Here is a 21,327-nt window from a genome sequence, read left to right as displayed (position 1 = left end):
ACCTATGAAATCCATGTCAGGTTGAATGTTGTAAGGTATATACTCCCACCGCTATGCTTATGTAAGCAATTCAATCTTCTTATCCAAAGTCACACCCCCAAACGAGCTTCGGACGAATAGTTGTTTGCCTGGTGATTATAGGCTAGATTCTATTTTTTTCTATTTTTGTAACAGCATCTGATGATTCTGATCCGATGTTGAATTGCATAACATAGCTTTCCGATGCGTGCGTACCTCGATGTCAATAGTGCAAGGGCGAGTGGGATAACGGAATGCCATATTATTCTACGCCAATAGAAAGTCAATAATCATATCATTATACATATGTTTGCCAAACTGACATATGACAAATTCACACCCACTCAAATCAACGCTATGTCTTGATGACCGTGATGTGTGACGAACTGCTGAGTCATAAAGGACAGCACTCACTGCTTGGATAATGACTCCTGCAGACACATACTTTGTTTTGCTGTGGTATTCATGTTGGTTCTCGACTACTATGGTCATTTACCAGGCCGCTATTCTTCATTATTTTCCGTAACTGCCGACTTATTGCACGACCCACCTCTCGGCTTTTTTTGTAAGACACCGCTTGTGCGGATGAGGTGGCGAGGAGGAACCTAGGTAAACCTCCAACACTTAGGCATCGGAATTCTGAAGTCGAGCTCGAACCCGCACCCATTGGTGTTACAGCCGCGGACTATACCACTGCGCTATCTCGCCACTTGCATACACATACCGCATTGTGATAGCTGATTTTCGAAAGCATTCCAACCTTCACTGCATTGGCAGACTCCTTATTTTCGAGAGAAGATACCCGGGGTATTCGGATGGCCTATACTCTTTAGGATGCGACAAAATGCATTATAACTATACCTAAATCATTTCGACGAAACTACAATCGTGTAGCCAAGTGAGTTCGGATTGATCGGAGGCCGTCGTAATTGGAATATAAAACTCGTGCCTGGAGCGGATGTAAAACGATCATAGTAGCAGCTACAGCGTACTTACTGCAACACACAAAAATGAAATGGGGCTGGGGAGCTTCAAGATTGAGTGAAATAGCCTTGTTATGTACAACAAAGTAAAGATAGAAACAGACCCGTTTTGTTGCGATACATAGCCTATACTGGATATTTCGATGTTCTGAGAGTTTATCGGTCACTTCTCAGTCCCACCATTCTATCGATTGTGTGCGCGAGATGACAGTTTCGCATTACGTCATGTATTGTATATCTCACGTGGTTCTGCTCAAATAGAAACCCTTCTATGGTTTCCTCGGTGACTGATCATTTGGTCGCTACTGTATGCTTAATTGCTCAATTATACACACAACGGACCACTGAAGATATAAAGTTCATGAAGGATTTGATTGTGCATATTCATGCGATCGTTACCCATGGTCGATGGTACGCAAAGCTTTATGTATAACAGTATTCCAGCATTAACAGTTTGACATTGTGCAGTGGGAAGAGGCATATCGCCCTCTGTGTCGGCAATTACTTTTGGCTTGGCAGGATTGCATGGTAGCCTAATATGCAAGGTAATCAATCTTAATGATTTAAAGACAACAGTGTCTATCTATAATATATGTATGATAGTTCCGACTGATATCTGTTTCCGTTGGAATATCGATATCGGATAACCACGGTCGGTCTTGTCGTCTCAGTATCTAATGACGTAGTCACTCTGCAACCGTTCCTGGTGAGGGTCTTCAGTAGCCTACAATTGGAATGCGGGCGATTGTCGCTCAATTCTTTGTGAAAAGCAAGGAAAGGTTTCTTACTCGGTTGTAGTTCGATTGTAAAGAAATCTGTTGATATGAGACCTATATGTTCGAATTCCTGCCCAATTTGAATTTTTACTTGACAATATGGTATATTGTCATATTTGTAGAATAAATTGACTTCGCCGACACAGATACGTTAACACGGAAATATCGGCATCGGCTCGAACTCGGATATCGGTCGAGCACTGGTTCCAGCTCAGCGATTGGCAACGTGAGAATTTTGAGATCGATCACAGATCAATCAGAAAATTATGAAGTCGGTAAAAACTGTTATTCCTTTTCTTTTTTCTTCGATTAGAAATCTAGTTTTATTGTCATATTTATTCGCTAAGCATCTCGACTGGCTGTCAGCAAGTGCGAACGCAAGTAAATATGACAAGTCGAATTTGACTTGCTGACACGTGTCGGGTATAGGGTTGGCCACAATTATTCGAGTACTCGGATCCGAATCGTGTAGTGTAATAATTGCAATGATTCCGGTCGCGTACTGAGAGATGATATTTTTCGATTACTGTGATTATAGTTTCGATACTTCTTTACGACGATGGAAGCCTTGAAACCTCGATCGGCCATATCGTGACATCCGAGATATTTAACACAAAGCCACACACGTTGGTAGAAAATATACGTTTCCGTGATGTAGTGACTAACACTAAGCTATAGCATTGCCTCAATGTTGACAAATACCGAATTATCTTCATGTGATGTATACCTCGCATTACTTTTGTGGTCTCATAAACGGTCATACATAATGTATGACACCATCATGAGTGATCCTCGACTCGATTCAGAATCAAATCACTCGGGTAGTCGATTTTTCCTTGCCCCAGTATTGAGGACAAGCAGGTGACTCCTTGACGGCATATGATGAATAATACCAGGGGTTCCTAAACTTTTTATGATCGCGACCCCAAATTTGGATTTGAAAATATTCCGCGACCCCATCTCTCAATTTGGCGTGCTGATTATTAAAACCTGGTTCACACCTTCACTCAAACCTATTTACGGCCTGTCTGATAAAACTGACGTCTATGTGGGCAGTGAGAGCAATTATGCAATTATGAGCTCTTCCACCTCTGTCATTAGATTAAGAAACTCAATCAAGATTATAGCAACGTCTATAGGTATTTTGGAATGATTTCTATTTATATCCAATCGAAGTAGGCAGGTACTGTTACGTGAATTTCTGCGTCAGGCGACATACAGATAACGAACTATAACTTGTTTGACCGCGCCATGCGCATGTCCTGTGCCGTCTGTGCCTAGCTGTAAAGGAGGAAGAATTGCCAAAAAGGCGTCCTCGGAGGACATTTTCAAAAACCTGAAAAAGGAGGCAAAATCCTCCTAAATGAGGACGTATGGTAACCCTAGTTAAACTGGCTGAGCTGATTATCTGTCAATCACATAATTCTGGACTAATCTAGAGTTGTATGTGAGATTGCAAATAGGTTTTATCGGCATCAATGAATTGGCTCCGACGAACGTTTCGGAGTAACGACATACTGTGTTATACATATACGATGTTTGGTCATATCGAAGTATCGAAATTTACCACCGTAAATAATATAAATCAAAAATAGTCGAAATTTCAATTTAAGATTGCACGGCTTCTAATGGTCGGAAGGGACTGAAATAGTGTTTTTTCTGGCAACCTGACAGTTTTATCACTAAGCAAGTGCAATTTGGAAAAAAAGTTATTTTTGAACAACCCTAGTTTACCCTGTTACGAAAATTAGTCGTTCTATTCATATCCAATCCACGCTATATGCTTGCATGAATTTAGTAGAAAGTTGTACAACGCCGAACGCACAAATATATTCAACAGCCAGTTGAATGGATGATTGACATCAAGTTTATGTTTACAACCAACAAAGGTGGGTCATTTATGAGGCAATTTGACAAAATTTATGAACTATAATTTCTCCTCACACGTCCAACCATTATGTAGCCTACTCGTCTGTACACTTATTTGGTTGACGCTGCCCAGTTCCCATATAGCTTAAACGTCAGCGTTAAATAATGTTAGTATTCACTATTTTAATTATTGCTTCGTACCTACGATATATGCTACGCCTATGGACTCTTTTGACCAATTTCACAGTGATGAGAAGACACCTTTGAGTCATAAGTTTTGGATAACAGCTATCTTTTCACCAGAGTGTATAAAAAGGAGCAGAAAGGAGGTCTAATTCGGTAACCCCTTTCGTCGTATATGTAACCTTGTGATGTTAGGTGAGTCTAATCAGCAAGGCGTTGAAACAGGTGATTACGGGGGGTTGAAGTACAGGCAGGCACTTCATGTATGATTACTCAATTCTTACACGTTCTGTGAAGTGTAACTCCCACAGAAGCAGCATATTCTGTGACTGGTCAAAAGTACCCAGAGGAATGACTCGTAATGACGTTCGATATGACATTACGGTTAACAACAATAATTTTAAGATGCTAGTCAAATGATATGGCTGAGTGGCTATGCAAGGGTGCTGGGGTCGTGAGGCGGAAGCAAACTGTACTTTCTAAATACCATACGAAAATGACTTTATGAGTGCGCTAATAAATGCTCAACCTCATACCGAACATGGATGGGATGAACGCATATCCAAGTCATACCTGGGATGCGCGTTATCGGCGACAGAGTCGAGTTTGGGCTATGATAGGCCTACTGTACATTTTATTGCAAATAGCCACTGTGGTTTTTGATTTGTCAAGCCGGGCTGACGCGATTTTTGTACCCCGTAGCACCAATGCATAGTGCTTGAGTCGCGATTGTGGGGTGCAGGGACGGATTTCCACCACCCTGTAGCCCTACTGGCCGCTCGAAGTTGCGTATAGGATTAAAACATTAGAAATTCTAAAACTAAACTGTGGCGGATTTTTGGCGCGTTATATCATGGAGCGCTTTGCATACTTGGAGAAGTTCTGCTTTGCATCGATTACACCACTTTTATGTGGTTGGAGACATTCAGCATTTACATTTAATACACACAATTATATGAAATATTTATCTAGCTTTTGTGTTCGGTTCACAACGAATGCACAATATAGTTGAACATATATTATTGATTTAGCGGGGCTATATGTTCTTGTATTGCATTCAGATCCCACTCTTTAGATATGCAGTTTATTAGCTAATAGCCTACTACATAGAATGACTCGAGATGGTGTTACACGCGGCTATCATAAACCGCCACGGTCGGTGATCCCAATATCATCCGAATGCATGGACATCCTGGTTACAAGCGTGGAAACTACAGAGCCGGAACTTGGGTACATCAAAAGAAGGGTACCTGGTCAGGATTTCATTACATCCCGCATAGAATTATTGTTGTGTAATACCACTGAGACCGATATCACTTTAGAAAATTGTTTCCTGATCACAAGAAGCAGTTTTTTCCAAATAAAATACAGTGAAGGCGTGAAAATAGCACCATCCGAAAAAGAAAATGTCGTAATCTGGGCAACTGAAGACGGCAAAGTTTAGACAACTGAGTTGGTAATTACCATACTAAAAGAGGACGGCGTGACGGAGCAAGTCATCAGATATCTCAGATTCCAGAGTACCGAATACGACGAGAAGCATGACGATACCGAATACACGCATCTGCAGTTTCACAAAGACTCTGAAAGAAAGCGTCATGTATCATTCCAGGAAAGATGCATACCAGGAAAGAAGCCTGGTACCACATATGAAAATAGATTGCAGGAGGAGTGGGAATTACCTCACAAGCAAATTCCTTATGAATTGAAGATGGCCATCACGCAAGGTGTTTTCTCGTCGTCGAAGAAAACCTTTACCCAGGAAGAGCAATCTCTTAAAGATGATCTGTTGGACTCTCAGAACACCTCAAGTTACGCGAAGAAGTTCAAAATGCTTCTGCATATGGAAGAACATCAGAAAAGACAGGATATTAAGCGTTACGACATTGAAAATGCAAATCTGCATCTTGGGGAAGATAGTTTGTTCTACTTGATGGTTCCAGGACTCGCTGAAAAGAGACCGTCGGTTTTACAAGGCGATAGAGTTAAGGTTAAACCGTTAAACAGCAACGGAAAAGGGGAAGATCCCCCATACGAAGGATACGTGCATCGTGTCGAACTGGACAGAGTTGGCTTGGGATTCTCAAGATCTCTGCGCGAGAAGCATTCCTCAAAGAAGAAGTATTATGTCCGATTCGATTTTAATAATTGGCCGTTTCAGCTGATGCATCGTTCGTTGCAAACAATCACGTCGCGAATGGATTCCTCTGAAATCTTGTTCCCTTCTTCCATTCCAGCACTAAGGACAGGTGGGGGAAAGGCGGTGACAGTCCTTAACAGTCTTGTCGAGAAGAACAAGGAGCAAAAGACAGCTGTCGAGATGATTGCTTCAGGTGAAACATCAAAAGTATTTATCATCTTTGGGCCGCCGGGCACAGGTAAAACCATAACGATGGTAGAAGCGGTACATCAGCTACTAAAATCAGATGAGAAAGCACATATGCTTGTCTGCGTTACTTCGAACAGCGCGTGCGATCTGCTTACGACCAAACTGTTGAAGCAATCCAAACCCAGTGCGATTTTCCGAATGCACGCCAGGTCTCGTAATTGGAAAGATGTTTGCGACGATGTCAAATGCGTTTCGAACTACGAAAATAAAAAGTTCCACTATCCCTCTGAAGAAGAGCTGAAAAACTATCGCGTCCTAGTCACAACTTTGGTCACGGCGGGGCGTATTGCGTCGGCAAGATTTCCAAAAGACCATTTCAAATACGTGTTCATCGACGAGGCCGGTCAAGCTTTGGAGCCCGAAACTATGATAGCCATTGTCGGTGTGATGGCGGAAGATGGCAAACTCGTAATGGCTGGAGACCCAAAGCAATTAGGACCTGTCGTACGTTCCTCGATAGCTAGTACAAACGGACTGCAGACGTCATTTTTAGAACGTCTGATGAACACCAGCTCTGTGCACGGTAGAGATGAAGGAAGCTACCATCCAGCTTCGGTTGTGAAATTGCTGAAAAATTATCGCTCTCACGAATCAATAATAAAGATCCCGAACGAGAATTTTTACGATAATGAGCTGCTGGTTTGTGCGGACAAGCAGATGAGAAATTCGATGTCTCGCTGGAAGCACCTTCCGAAAGCCGACTTCCCGATGATTTTTCATGGCGTACAAGGAGAAGATCGGCAGGAATCTAACAGCCCTTCGTATTTCAATTCGGAAGAAGTCAAACTCGTGATGGAATATGTGGATAAGCTTCTATCCGACCAAGACCGAATTGTTACACCAGAGCAAATTGGAGTAATCTGCCCGTATCGTAAACAGGTGAAGAAGATTAAAGAGGAATTGAAGAAAATTCCAGAAAATTTGAAGTGCAGCGAGATCAAGGTTGGCAGCGTAGAGGAATTTCAAGGTCAAGAGAGGCTCGTTATTATCATCAGCACCGTGCGAAGTGACACTAAACATTTCCAAGTTGATAGCAAATCGAATTTGGGGTTCCTGATCAATCCGAAGCGATTGAACGTGGCGATAACACGAGCCAAAGCGTTGTTGATCGTAATCGGCAATCCGAGAATACTGTGTCTCGATGAACATTGGAGATCACTTTTGAAATACTGTATCGACAACGGTGGATATACGGGGCTCAATTTCGACATAAACGATGAAAGGTATAAAGTCACCGATAGTGATAATTCTCTTGAAAAATCCACGCCGGTGGAGGAAAGTGACAGATCGTAAATCAAAAATAGTAATCCGCAGTATGTCATCTAGATTCATATAGAATACAAATATTAGTAATTGATGGTAATTGGACTGAAAAGAACTTCAATAAGAAAGGCATTCTTCACGTGAATCGTTCGCTATATTCTTGTGAAATGATGCGATTGTTACACTGTTGCCACTCGTTTATCCGGGTCTGCTTACGATGCGTGTGATAGCTGTATAAAACTGTATATACAATCAGCGGTGGTCAATAACATAGTACTTTGCTTTTTTCGGAATGATCAAGTATAGGTTTCGCTCAATTTCATTGTTTTAGTTTCATTGAATGTTCAAGTTTTAGACTACTTCGGCTTCCTTCGTCAACGTTATTTCGATGAACCACTAACATGTTAATGATGAACGCGTGAAATAATCCCCCTCCCTCTGTATCACTATAGTCGTGAATATATTTTCGAAGATTCAACTTACTTATGATGCTATTATACATTCTGTATTAATCGGAGATACACCTTGCAATTTTGTTGTATAGGCACATCTCATTAACTGCTGAAAGTATGCGATTCTTGAATAAATCTACCTTCTGATTCTATTTACTTTAGCACTTTTGAGAATTTTCGTTTTCACCCTTCACTGGTGGTGATTTTGACGTGATTTCGGAATTATTACTTTACTTGTAATCGATAAGAAATTCAAAGCACTACTTTTACTTCTACTGGAGTAGAAATGCGGACGACTTCTACAACATATGCGTGTGATACTAAAGATTTGCTTTACTCAGACTGTTTGCAGCAATGACAGTCAGCCGCAGGCGGGAAAGTGCAGTTAGTTGGACCAATTTTTGAACCTGACACATTCTCCGGTTTTTGAATGCGAGAAGGATCGCAACGATGCCATTAATTTGACATAATGTTGTGATGAGGAAGAGCAGTACCGTACTAGGTAGATGCCACACACACACGTCATGACATGCCAGGAATCATACACAGTAGTTCATTTGTTAAAGGATTTTTACTATTCAGGTATAGCTAATCATGCGGTCCCGCTGGTCTTGTGGGAGATATTAATCGTGGAATCATGATTTTTGAGCTCACTGTCGAACTTAGTCGACGGAAATTTAATACATGGATCGTAAATCCCGCGTTTGGAGAGTATTTCGTGGCATTGTTGTATGATAGGTTGCCCACGCACGTGATGATACCCTCGGATACTGAACTTAGTTTTTTAGCCACACATTGTGATTCACGACGAAATTGGAAATTTACCAGTTCTTATTATTTTACTTCTACTAGTCTAGCACCCGCTTATTCGCTGAGCCGGTAAAGTACGTCCACAAATAGATATCTAGCCCAGCCCAGCATGGGTCACATTATTAATGCATAAGCGTGGTGAAACCTTCTAGTCCGTATAACTTCTCTACTTTTTATCAAGAGAGCCTAATACAATCAAGTCAAGCCAAGAATAATTTATAGTTGGATTTCTATATGGGTCGCTAACAGCCGAACAGACGTTACGGAGTTGGTGGCGGAGTGATAGAAAAATATCTAGTCAATCCTGCCCGTAACAATATCATTATTACAAGGTTTAACCGCACATGCGTAAGTATAAATACTTCGCGGACGATTACAAAATCATTGAAGTCGGTTCTGAGAGTGCGTTTCGTATAGAAAAATCGTGCAGAAAATATAGCTTACGAAGGCGTGTGAAGATACAGATAATAAACTCATATGCAACAGAATGGAAAATAAATACGCTTTCGCCTATCGGCCACCGAAATTAAATCGGATACTTTTCCAATAATGAGAAGCAATAGCTAGGGGATTCTTCTGCCGCGATGCTTTTAAGCCTAGTCGAGTGTTTCTCAACCGGGTGTCCGCGGACCCTGGGGGTCCGCGAAGTCTCGAAAAAGTTGGTAAGCTCATTTTTATTTTATTTTTTATTCGGAAAATCACGAGGCAGTTCCGCTTCGTTACTAGTAAAACTCCAGAGGTCATATCAACAGAATGACAGTATGAGATGAAATATCTTACTGTGCTGTGTGCAGACTCATTTCGATTTTTAAATTGCCAATAGCCTACGGATACAAACAATATCCTGTTTAGAGATGTTTTGTTAGGGATTGTGGAAAAAAAAGTTGGATGAGTAGGGTCAATGATGGTGACTTCGAAATGTTTACAAAAATCCATTTTCTCCTGTGGTATAACGATTTTTCCATAATAGCTTCAATATATGCTGCTAGATAAAAATGATCACAGGCTTGACGTTATATGTTCATTAAAAAAAATTTTGGCAATTTTGATGCCATATTTGTTGCGATCATACCCAAATGTGTCGTCGGACGCGTTATGTGTTATTATTATATTCACCAACACCTATATTTGTGGAAATGGATTTTCGGCACTCGTTTATATCCTATCGAAGGCGCGGATTTCCAAAACACGACCACGTATTTCACGAAATACAATTTCAGAATTCGCTGTGAAGGTATAGAAGTCAACTCAAATTATATATATTTTCAAGAAAAGTCTTTTTGTTACTGTTTATCAATAAGCCTACAGTTATCATTTTCACAAGACAGATGACGACTGCACGATAATTAAGCTAAATTTGAACTAAAACTTTGTGGGGGGTCCAAGGGGGCCCGTGATTGTCCGAAAGGGGTCCGCGAAAATAAAAAGGTTGAGAACCACTGCACTAGCCTATATTTTCAGAACTATAGCATAGATTCGTGCCTTGAATCTCAAATTAGTTGCGACTGTCAATATACTCATCGGGTATACACAGTAAAACTATAGAACTATTAAGACAGCGGATTAAGTCGTTTAATTATGTGGGACTGTCTTCGTTTGCTGTATCTGTCATAATCGTTCAATGCGGCCTGTGTCGGTCACAGACTTGGACCAGCCTGTCATTCGTATATTGTGTGATGTGTAATCCTGACCACGAACCAGCATAAAGCAGTTCTCTTCAACCTTTTATGCCGTCGTTCATATTTTTAACATTTACTCAAACTCGTACACCCCTGACCACATAATACACCGATTCCGTAGTAAGCGAAATTCCGATTACATATATAGCATACGGCCGCATTCAAGCGCGGGGTTGTCATGGCCCATCTGGACGATAAATACCCATGTGGAATTGGCTACTGTGCCATCAGTGATTTCTTGAGATATTGCTCGCGAAAAAAGGTTTCTAATTGTAAAAGCAGAACATCCCCGCAGGCTTACCATATATGCATCAAGATCGCGAGTCTAAATGTCAGGAAATGGTACCGGGATTAGGTTAGTAGTCGAATTTCATCTATAATGTTGGTAGTTTCACATTTTATTCTCAAATTTTTTTTCATTCTAAGCCCACGTCATTATATTATGCGGTAGAGCTGATGAGCTGATGGAGGGGATGGCTTCGAAACATTTCGGTACAAAATTATTTACATCCTGCGTCAACTTGGGTCTCTTTGTCTATGTTATTATCGCCAAATAAATGTGGCGAGTAAAGCTCTTTCTTTGGTGATTGGACATTTCTATTACTTTTCTAAGTTAAAATCATTATACTTGGTTTATTATTACAGAATTACTACTATTTGTTGTTCACTTCAAGCACATTGATCGGTATAGGAAGCTCATTGTCACAAATTACAATATATTAGGAGAATCCGATGAAAATGCGAATGAATGGAGTATTTTTGTGTTCGATATGTGGAAAAGAATAGATTTGAGAAGCACAATTTCCTTCCGTCGATCGAATTGTGTTTTACATTTCTCACATTCTCGTGGTTTCAGTACAAATGGGCCCGTTAAAACATATAGGACAAAATGTAACCTAGTTTAAATTAAATGAAAAATATTTTAAAAATGTCAAAATTCGATGATATCTTGAAAAATAGTGTCAATCTGCAGACCCCAATGTAATTTTCGAGCTCAGTGCCCCCATTTACCCTAAAATCATTCTCACCTACCATGATGAATTTTTTTGTTGTCCAGTGTTATTGGTAGAATATTTTAGAATTTAACAAATATTGATATGATACCAGAGCATCGTAGCAGCACAGCCTAATCCAGTTTTCGGGTATACACCGATTGATCATGTCATCACCGAAGTTAAATTAAATCAGCGTTAGATTTACCTTCGAACATTGAAACAGATCAATAGCAACTTACATACGTTTAGGCTTTACTTTCAAACCGCTACGCTTTAGGCCAGAGGTCTTAAACTCAAATGTTCTCGCGGGCCAATTTCCTAGTTTTTGACGACACCGCAGGCCACAGCATCAATAATATAGGAATATTCAATGTATAATTTCCAAGTAGGCCTTACTTGACGGGAGCTTGTAGATAGGCATTCCACCAACATCGTGAAAATGCGAGAGGATGCATCATGACATTTTCAAACTGTCGGGTTATAATACTGCAGCTATAGTGGACCTTTGACGTGCCACAATTTTATGTATAATATTTTCAAATCCACTCAAGATTGATCTGATGTCAGAGCATTTGAGCTGTGTAGCCTAATCAGGGTTTTGATATGGTCGTGATAAGTATAGGCTATTATTACTGTCGTTGCTAAAGTCAAATTAAATCAGCGTTAGGTTTTGCTTTCGGTTAACATCGGAACATATCAATAACAACTTAAATGTAATCATTATTGAGCCATTGTTCGCATATTGTTTCTTAACTTTAGCGACCGCACCCCAAGTGCTTCCAATAAGATCTCTCATGGACTAGGGCTACCATATTTTGGAAATCTGAAAAGAGGACACTTTTCAGAATTTTCATACTTGCAAAACCGGATGAGAATTCTCAAAAAATGGTAAATTTTTCCCACTTTGTGGTCGGTCGACTAAAAAAAGGTCAACTTTCTCTCTCGGTGCCCAAAATATTGTTTTTTCCTTCTCGTTGTCGGGTGGTTGACTAAAAAAAATAAAAAAAATGGTCAACTATCCGCTCAGTTCCCGAAATACCCGCTGGAGCGTCACTTCGGTGCTGATTTACGGCATCTCAGTCTAATTTTGCTATGAAGACAAAATCTCAAGAAGGAGGACAAAAGGGCGTCCTCCGAGGACACTTTCAAAAAAGTCCAAAAAGTCTTAAAAGAGGACGTACGGTAACCCTATCATAGACCCTGTTCATTTTAAACACAATTTCTGATGGTACCTATATTAAAATCAGAAAGCCCATTCAAATAAAGTCGCGAGTAGCGCGACGACCATTTTCCAGTTGAATAAATCGGCCAAGAAAATATTCCGCAGCACATAGGCCTAATTCTACAATACATCCCGTACCCCCTGACGTGGTGCTTCGTACCCCGGAGGCTATTACGGGCCCTGGTTAACAAGAGAAAAGTGGAATAGAAATGTCCAATCGCCGATGAATTCATTGGTATTACAGCTGTGGAACGTAATACTACTTACTTGCCAGTCGCCACCGATAATAACATGGATAACGATAACCAACAACACCCAGCATGTAACCCACCATACGTCACGGGGGTCACATAAGGCCGATGGTTGCCATACTGACCTGATTAGATAGCTATATACTGCACGCAACGCAAGCTACGGCCTTTTGATACATTACTATTCCCCATGACAGATTCATAGATTGTTGCGTCCGTAGGATTACCAAGTCACCGTTCAAGTTCCGACTCAACTCGAGTCACTTTCATTTAGTCACCCAGTCAATCCGAAATCGATTCATTTTACGAAAGGTCGCACCAAACCAAATCACAATTTTCAGTCACGAATCATGTTTTATCATCATGAACTAGAAATGTTACGTAATAGCTGATCTTCTACCGCACGGTAGCTTTTAGCAGGCTTACCATATTTTGGAAATCCAAAAAGAGGACATTTTTTCAGAAATTTTAGACTTGCAAAATGGGAGAAGAATTCTCGAAAACCGGTGAATTTTTCTCACTTTGTGATCGGTTGACTAAAAAAAGGTCATCTTTTCGCTCAGAGCTAAAATCACCGTTTTTCGCTCCGAAATACCCGCCGGAGCGTCACTTCTGTGCTAATTTACGGCATATCACTCGCAATTTGCTCTAAATCTGACCTTAATTTTCAAAATAGAGGAAAAAATCTAAAAAAGAGGACAAAAAGGCGTTCTCCGAGGACACTTTCAAAAAAGTCAAAAAATAGGACAAATCCTCTTAAAAGAGGACGTATGGTAACCCTAGCTTTTAGAAGGGATGTGATAGTGAAGTTTGTTGAGATTTCAGTGATTTTTAGAGTAGTTTTAGGGTGAATATTAAGTTGTTATCTCTAAAAAGAATATGTGGCACTACAATATATTGTCGAATCCTTGAAATTCCCAAATGTCGTTGCGGGCCGCGTGATGGAGACCTCTGCTTCAGGCTATACTCGTTCTTCCGTTGCCACTCGCGCGAACAGTAGTGCAATAATCTTGCTTTTTTGCATTGTTCTTTCTACAGATGTAGTTCGGATTATTAGCTATAATCTATTAATTCTTCTGCCGGAACAGTCTGTCTATATTCTCCCGTCAGCATTAGAGTACGAGACTTATTACTAAGGTACAACAAATTTTATTTATTCCTACCATAATATGTGATGTAACTACTCACTACTGGAATTCTGCCTAGGTCAAGATTCCGTTAAAATATAATTTTTTCATGTAAAAATTTGTCAGTTTTGTCAGGTAAAAGAGTTTTTGGCCAAAATAGTTCGTAAGGACATGCAGGTCCAACCAGAAATGAAGATAAGTATTACAATGCTAGCATTATGCGCGAAAAAGCCTACCGTAATTTACATAAGGGCACAATTTTCTGAAAATTATGTTTCTTTACTGTCAAAAAATGTCAAATCTTCATTTTTAGGTCTAAATTTACCATATTTTAGATAAACAAATCTCCCTAGTAATAACTTTATCGCGTGATACGCAATGACTGCACTTGCTCTTCTTGGCCTCCAAACAGACTGATATAGTATTGCATTCTTTGCTGTTTCGTTCTCCTATTACCTTCTAAAAACACAGGCATTCTTCGGTTATCATGTTGAGTAAAAAGGCCTTTTTCGTGAGCACAACATTCTATAAAATTTCTTGTATCTCGATCCTACATCCAATGGGTAACAGTGTGACACTCTGCGACTGACACCAGAGTTCTGCCAGATCAGTCAAGATTATAATATAAGCATGGAGTAATTTTAACAAACTTTATTTCTATTCAGGTCTTATGCTATAAATGATATCGGATTAACAGATCTGTTTTCCGAAGACATATAAGGCAATTTTGTACATTTTTTACACGGATATACTTTCGTTCATTTGACCAACCAAGAGCGGAGAACGAGCATGATCCGGAAATGGAAATACATCTTTCTATTTTTGCTTCTTAATTATCATGATTTCGTCGAATGTTCCCCTCTTTCTAACGCTACTGTCACGAGTTCGAAGCCAAGACCAACAGGTATGTTCAATTGTTCATGCGTGTGCTTATGTTTTGGAGGGAAATTATATTTTTCAAACATCATGTAGCGCCTTTGTTGCTATAATAATTTTGAATGCTATGGGGGTTATGCATCAGGTGGTCTCGGTGATATTGCCCTTTGCAATACTACATGCTGTCGACAGCATATGCAGCGTTATCTTGAGCAATCTTAGTAGTGATTCGTCAAGTACTAGCTTTTCATCCGTGTTCTAATACCAGCTTACTATGCTTACTAATTATAACGCTAAATCAATAGCTTGCGCACACAACGTTAGTATCATCCTGCCGCTATGATTAGATTAACCTCAACACCTGTTTAGGTAAAATCGAGGTCTTGATGGGGCCTATCCTTTCAGAAAATGACATTGCAGTATAGGCTATAGAGCTTTCTGTTACTCATGTTTTATAACTTTAAAAAATGCTTCATTGCTTGCGCCTACTCTTCAGTCGTATTTGTTGATGTTCACATGTGTAGGTATACCGACATCGTGTGTCAGTACGGCGACTGCACGTATTGGTGTTCTGGATGTCTATTGCTCAATCCTAACTGCACATGAGCAAGCAACGTAAGAACCGTAACATAACACAAAATCGTAGTGCGTATTATTGGTGTATGTATTAGTATTTAGTGATAGGGAATCATGTACTATATGTGGCATGATTCTTTCAGTGATAATGGGGTTGATAATGTGCTTTAATGGTTTGTGATATTTGAGGTATTTGTGAGGTGTGACGTGATGTAATGTCATACTCTGACTTTAAGAGTCTTTTTTTGCAGTACTATTATTGCATTATTGACACGAAAGCCGAATGACCTTCTCCAAGTTTGATATGATCTCTATCTGAAATATATTTTTTTTCCAATACGATTCCCGTGAGAATAGTCAGTCTATTTTGAAATATAACCTCGCCAACAAATGACAAAATATATAGGCTCTTTGGTGAATTGACTTAAAAAATTTGACATTTATTATTATACATAGATAGATTGCACTCCATTTATTTACCACCAAATTGTCAGCAGTTAATTATGATAGTAGGATTTTATAATTAGATCAAATATTTTCATTACAGAAAAAAAAGGCTCTTCTCAAATTTACCCAGTTGTTACGGATAGTAAGTAGTTTATGAGTCTCCATATCCAACATGTCTAAAGTAGTGATTCGCATTTTAGAACAAACATCTTCCAAAGAATGTGAGTACCGCGAGAGCTCATACAGTTTTCATATTTGGTTATAATTTTGATGTGCCATTATCAGTCAAACCTCGATGGACCAGATCGGAGCGTATGCAAAAAAACACTTCGCGTCGAACCAGCTGGTAATACAGTGGTACTTCGGTGTCGTGTGGAAGGGAATCCCACCCCTAAAGTTATATGGCACAAAAATAATAGGACTATGCGCCAGAATGATAGGATATCAGGGTTCAAGGTAAGTTGTCACGATAGAATTTTGATCGCCGATATGCTCACATATCCTTTAACTTCAGTTGAAGAACAATAATCAAACCATTATTTTTCAAACTGTGGTGCCCAGCGACGACGGCTTCTACATGTGCGTAGCTAGCAATGAATTGGGATCTATAAATCACACTTACGAACTGGATGTGCAAGGTGGGATTTTGAATTCTTTGTGACGGAGGTGATACGCATAGCAGAATGCTGGCTTACTCATTGTTATCTGTGATTCGATTGTTCTAATGTGGTAATATTTTCTATTTTAAACTCCATTTGCTATCCGTAAAAGTGTTTGAAACCTGTGATCGGTCATTTGGATTTGTACTAATACTTCAAGATTAAAATGTGGCCTGTATGTTACGCGGCTAAATAGTGGGAGATTGATCCCTAACTTTTAATCGCAAAAGACGGAATCAATGATAATATTGATTCTTCTTGTAGTAGACATTCATTGCGCAGCACCTGTCATTGAACCCACGCCCCGGGTGCGTTTATGTCGGAAGAAATCAGCGTAGCGACGGACACTCATCTTTTCTAGGGATATGGACGATTAAGAGTGTTCCGTCCAACGATTTCCGATACGATTCCTTTCGTTTATTCTGTGTTGTGCTTATCGTGCGCGCTCAATCAGAAAGATGTATTCAAATTATTTGCATTTACGCACGGATTTAATGTTTCTTTGCGTTTCCTGTATCTGATCGTACTAATATGTCATGTTTATGTTGAGCTATACGTTGGTGACAAGCTTAGCTCTGGAATTATCTCGTGGTGTAGCCCCAGGCAGTCTCGGAATGCGGCCTTCAACCTTAGTCGCCAGCTGCGTCAATAATATTCACGAAACGCGCGGAACGGAATTAGGAGCAATTGAAGATTTCAACTTGTATGTCGTAGTTCATGATAAACGCCCGCGCTTGGTTATGACAGATTTCAGCGCCGTGTAATTCGGTGCCACCCATCTACCAAGACCGTAAAGGCAATACCGTATCGCAACGACATCCCTTGCAGCCCCGTCAATCAGTGTTTTAACTTTAGAATTTACTGGTGATGGACAGTAATCGAATTAAATCTGATTTGACATTCCGGCCAAGTTAGTTAATACCTTTTTCGAGCTACCACGATCGCTATACTTTAAATTCTGCGTTTTCTCACTCGCCGAATTACCAGGAATAGCCTAAGGGGACTTTACGTCAACAGATTCACAACGCGATATCCACGAAAACAAATGCTGTACTGGATAAAAGCATGGCTATTTTAGGATTTGAACCCGCTCTCAACAGTCTCGTGTCGGGAGATAATACCTAGATCTATGCCACGTTATTTTAACCTGAATTTTAACAGCATTACCGGTAAATGGAAGATATGCATTATTCTCAAGTACCATCATATCGTCCTGATATTCCAGAGACATGAAAGCTAACTGCACGCGGTGTAACATCGTTTTGATGTGCGCAATTTTGCATGGGTGTTTCGTGTCGTATAATTCCGCCAATATGCTTGACTAACAGTGGAGCGGTGTTAATACGACTGACGAAGAAATGCAGACTTTGGTGCTCGAGAACTTGTCGCTGCAGGATGCCGGTGAATATACACCTGCATCGGGGGTAATTTAATTGGGATCTCGCATGAATCTGCCTTGCTCAAGGTGATACCAAGAGTGGTGATGGTTCGTTATGCCTGCAATGTCCGGCGTGGTTATACTTGTTTCCGTGACCTATTGAATAAATTTATAATCGGTGCTTTACGGCCCCGGTAGGGGGTATTTCATCACTATCATCAGGTAGGCTACATTACTTATAAGAAGTAGGGATGGTGTGAACCTCTGAAAGGTTCAGGTTCGTGTGAACGTGAACCTTTTTGAAAGGTTCTGTGTGAAAGCGAACGTGAACCTCGTGACGTCACCTGACGTCATTTTGCCAATTCCAACCCTAGCTTTCAGTGAAGTGATATATTAATGTACAGTAAACAATACCTAGCTGTAGATTGGGCCATATAATGCCACATGCCACAATGCTGAAGTTCAGACTTCGTCGCCAAATGTATCATCTGGGGCAATTAAATTTTATAACATTCGCATAAAATCAATATATTTTGTCGTTTTGCTTCCGACGAGGACTTGCAAGTGAATATAAGCTTACGCCTTAACGATCCAGGCCAGACAGGACAATGTAGGCCTATTTGGCGTCCGAGTGTTGCTGCGTCGATATTGAGCAGTCTGTAAAACGGGTTTCGATACTTGCTACCGATATCACCCCATTAAAAAGTTATACAGCAGTAGCCAGCACCCCAATCGCACGGATTTTGATATCATGATACAAGAAACATATGAAATCGAGATGTTTCCCGTACGCTTGATAGATTTTTTTTACATTAGACAACGATAGAATATATATATCATTGATTGGTTGAATGAGCATCATTTGATAACTACCTACACCTACAGGTTGCGTATTTCGCTCTTGAGGCTGTGTGATTGCGGATCAAGCTCACAGCAGTGAGTCACTAAATATTCACAAACGGAAAGCTGGATAGGCCTATTTCTAGCAAACTTTTGTAAACAAGCAAGTAAAATGTTTGAGATTGTCAAGGTGCATGGGACTGCATACTCGTTTAGTGTTGATTTTTTATGATGCCAGCCCTGTGCGTAGTGCCTCGCAGTTGAAATGTAGCAAATATCAACCAAAATGTTATCATGACATGAAAATTGTAATACATGAAAAAGGTTCACAGTGCAGAACCTACCAAGGTTCGCTTGTGAACGTGCACCTTTTAAATTTCCGAGGTTCACGCACAGAACGCGAACGTGAACCTCACGTTCACGCCATCCCTAATAAGAAGCATTGGAAGGACAGTCGTGGGCTACGATATCGCGGGACTTACGGGTCTCAAAATGTACAGAAAAGCGTAGTTAAGGAATCCAAGAAAAATCGTTTTCAATGACAAGAGTACCTGGGAGAGGGAGTTGAAAATTCGTACCGACGATGATAAGGCAGACACGCACTCGTAAAGTAATTTCAAATGCGGCATTGAAGCAAAATGAGCTATCAATTTCGACATCCCGTTGTGGCTGTATATTAAGGATTTTTCAATGTGGTCACAATACCTGTACCATGTTCTGCTGTCCGGGACAGCTGAGCTGTAAGAATTGCTTTCAACCTTTCTGTGATGATACATCTTACACTCTACAGAGATGGCGGTGTGGTGGAATTTCAAGACCAAGAAACGCACATGGTCCTCATCAGCACACTATCGAAACGACACCAAACATTCGCAAGAAATTCAATCTGGGGTCCCTGGGCAATTCGAAGTAATTGAACGTGGCGATAACACGAGTCAAGGCTCTGAATACTAGTCACCTTTCAGGATTGCCGGACTACGACCTAACATCGATCTTTCCTTCCGCCGCCTCATTTTGTCGCTTGCCTTTTATCTTCTCTGCTTTACTTTTCATTCAGTGTACATGTCCCTCCTATACTTCGCCTATACAGGCCAAGTGGGTTTCTGATCTCAAAGACTAATCCAAGTGGCCGGCGATACCTTTCTATCTTTTCATTGTATCGCAGTTTTGTGGTGTTTGGAAATGATGAAAACATTAATAAAACTGATTGATTGATTGATTGATTGATTGACTGATTGATTGATTGATTGATTGATTGATTGATTGATCGTTATTGACAATCAGAAAATACACTATGCCTCGAAGAACATTTGAGATCAATTTTGAAATACTGTATTGAGAAGGGCGGATATATAGGGTTCAAGTTCTACATGAACGATGACAGGTATAGGGTCAACGGTACTCATTATTACAAAACCTACACTGGTGGGTGAAAGCGACGTATCGAAGATCAAACAAATCCGTTAAATGTCGTCAAGATTCGTATAGAAAGCAAATTTAGTAATTGATGTGACTTGGACTGAAGAGAGCTAAATAAGTAGAAAAGTAAAATTTACATTACATGCATCGGTAGCCTTAATCTCGTGAAATGATGCGATTGTTACAGTATTCTTATACATTCGTCCGGGTCGGTACTGCATCTGATAGCTATTTAAAAGTGTATAAACAATCAGAGGTGGCCAGTCAAAGTATAGTACTTCGCTTTTTCGTAAAAGTCAAGTATAGGTTTTTCTCCATTACACAACTCGCTCAAGTGGCCGACTCTTCAGAATACTTTTGCTTCCATCCTAAACGATTAGTCGGTTTAGCCACATGGATATTACGATTCAGATATTGAAAAGTATAGTCAGCATATAGTTTCGTTACAGGTTTGCATCACATTTATGTGAGAAATTTCATAAGATCATCGTGAAGTAGCCCCCATATATCACGGATACTGAATATATTTTCGAAGATTCAACTTATTTGTAGTGTTATTGTTCGTTTTGCATTAATTGCGCGGTTACACCTTGCCATTTTGAAGTAGTCAGAGTTGATTAACTGGCATAAGTACGTGAACCCTGGATAAATTTATTGTCTGAGACTATACTTACTTTAGAACTTCAGAACTTTAGAACTTTAGTTTTGACGTGTCATCTGGATTACCAATTTTGTTTGCAATTAATCCTTGGCAGTATACTTCTACATATACTTTAGTAGTAATGCGGGCGACTATACAGCCGCCTCTGTGTGCGATACGCTCCATTTTGCAATAATGACGGTCTTCAAATAAATATAATTTGTTTGAATGAGACTGTTTGCAGTTATGACCGACAGCCGGAATGGGGACGGGAAAGTCATTTATTTAGCGGCCGCTAACACGAGGCCCGCGTCTCGATTTGAGATTTCGGAAGAAAGCTAAGAAAACCATTTTGAAATGCTAAAATCAACTACAGTTTAAACATAAAGTTGTTGTTTTATAATAAGCTATTATCTCGCTTAGAAAACGTCTTCGGGCAGTGGTTGTCAAACTGGCGGGCGCGCCCCCTTGTGAG

The 21,327-nt window shown here is 40.1% G+C and overlaps 2 protein-coding genes and 1 long non-coding RNA gene across 4 annotated transcripts in view; all 3 read left to right on the top strand.

Moving 5' to 3' along the window:
- Window positions 1-21,327, top strand: part of LOC145453275 (uncharacterized) — a 159,600-nt gene that overhangs the window by 58,925 nt on the left and 79,348 nt on the right. The window lies entirely within an intron of this gene.
- Window positions 1,397-14,921, top strand: LOC145453211 (putative helicase mov-10-B.1). The gene has a single exon (XM_080331186.1). It carries the CDS (start codon window positions 5,541-5,543, stop codon window positions 7,509-7,511), a length of 1,971 nt encoding a protein of 656 aa, XP_080187312.1. The 5' UTR covers window positions 1,397-5,540; the 3' UTR covers window positions 7,512-14,921.
- On the top strand, window positions 14,784-20,100 carry LOC145453239 (fibroblast growth factor receptor 2-like). 2 transcript variants are annotated; one of them, XM_080331225.1, is made up of 6 exons: window positions 14,785-14,921; window positions 16,017-16,058; window positions 16,117-16,137; window positions 16,202-16,372; window positions 16,431-16,554; window positions 19,584-20,100. In XM_080331225.1, the coding sequence occupies exons 1-6, from the start codon at window positions 14,856-14,858 to the stop codon at window positions 19,745-19,747; spliced, it is 588 nt and encodes a 195-aa protein (XP_080187351.1). In that variant the 5' UTR covers window positions 14,785-14,855; the 3' UTR covers window positions 19,748-20,100. The 2 variants fall into 2 exon arrangements, with proteins under 2 accessions (XP_080187352.1, XP_080187351.1); XM_080331226.1 differs by lacking the exon at window positions 16,017-16,058 and having other exon boundaries at window positions 14,784-14,921.

This window comes from Botryllus schlosseri, chromosome 13, assembly GCF_051294905.1.
Source record: "Botryllus schlosseri isolate E-star chromosome 13, Bs_hap1, whole genome shotgun sequence".
Lineage (NCBI taxonomy): Eukaryota > Metazoa > Chordata > Ascidiacea > Stolidobranchia > Styelidae > Botryllus > Botryllus schlosseri.
This window is presented reverse-complemented; position numbering and strand designations above follow the sequence as displayed.

Excerpts from the sequence above, each read along its gene's own strand:
- LOC145453211 (XM_080331186.1), top strand. The coding sequence starts at position 5,541 with ATGGCCATCACGCAAGGTGTTTTCTCGTCGTCGAAGAAAACCTTTACC.
- LOC145453239 (XM_080331225.1), top strand. The coding sequence starts at position 14,856 with ATGATTTCGTCGAATGTTCCCCTCTTTCTAACGCTACTGTCACGAGTT. Across the intron at positions 16,059-16,116 it reads TTACCCAGTTGTTACGGATA|AACAAACATCTTCCAAAGAA; the intron begins GTAAGTAGTTTA and ends TTCGCATTTTAG. Across the intron at positions 16,138-16,201 it reads ACAAACATCTTCCAAAGAAT|TCAAACCTCGATGGACCAGA; the intron begins GTGAGTACCGCG and ends TGCCATTATCAG.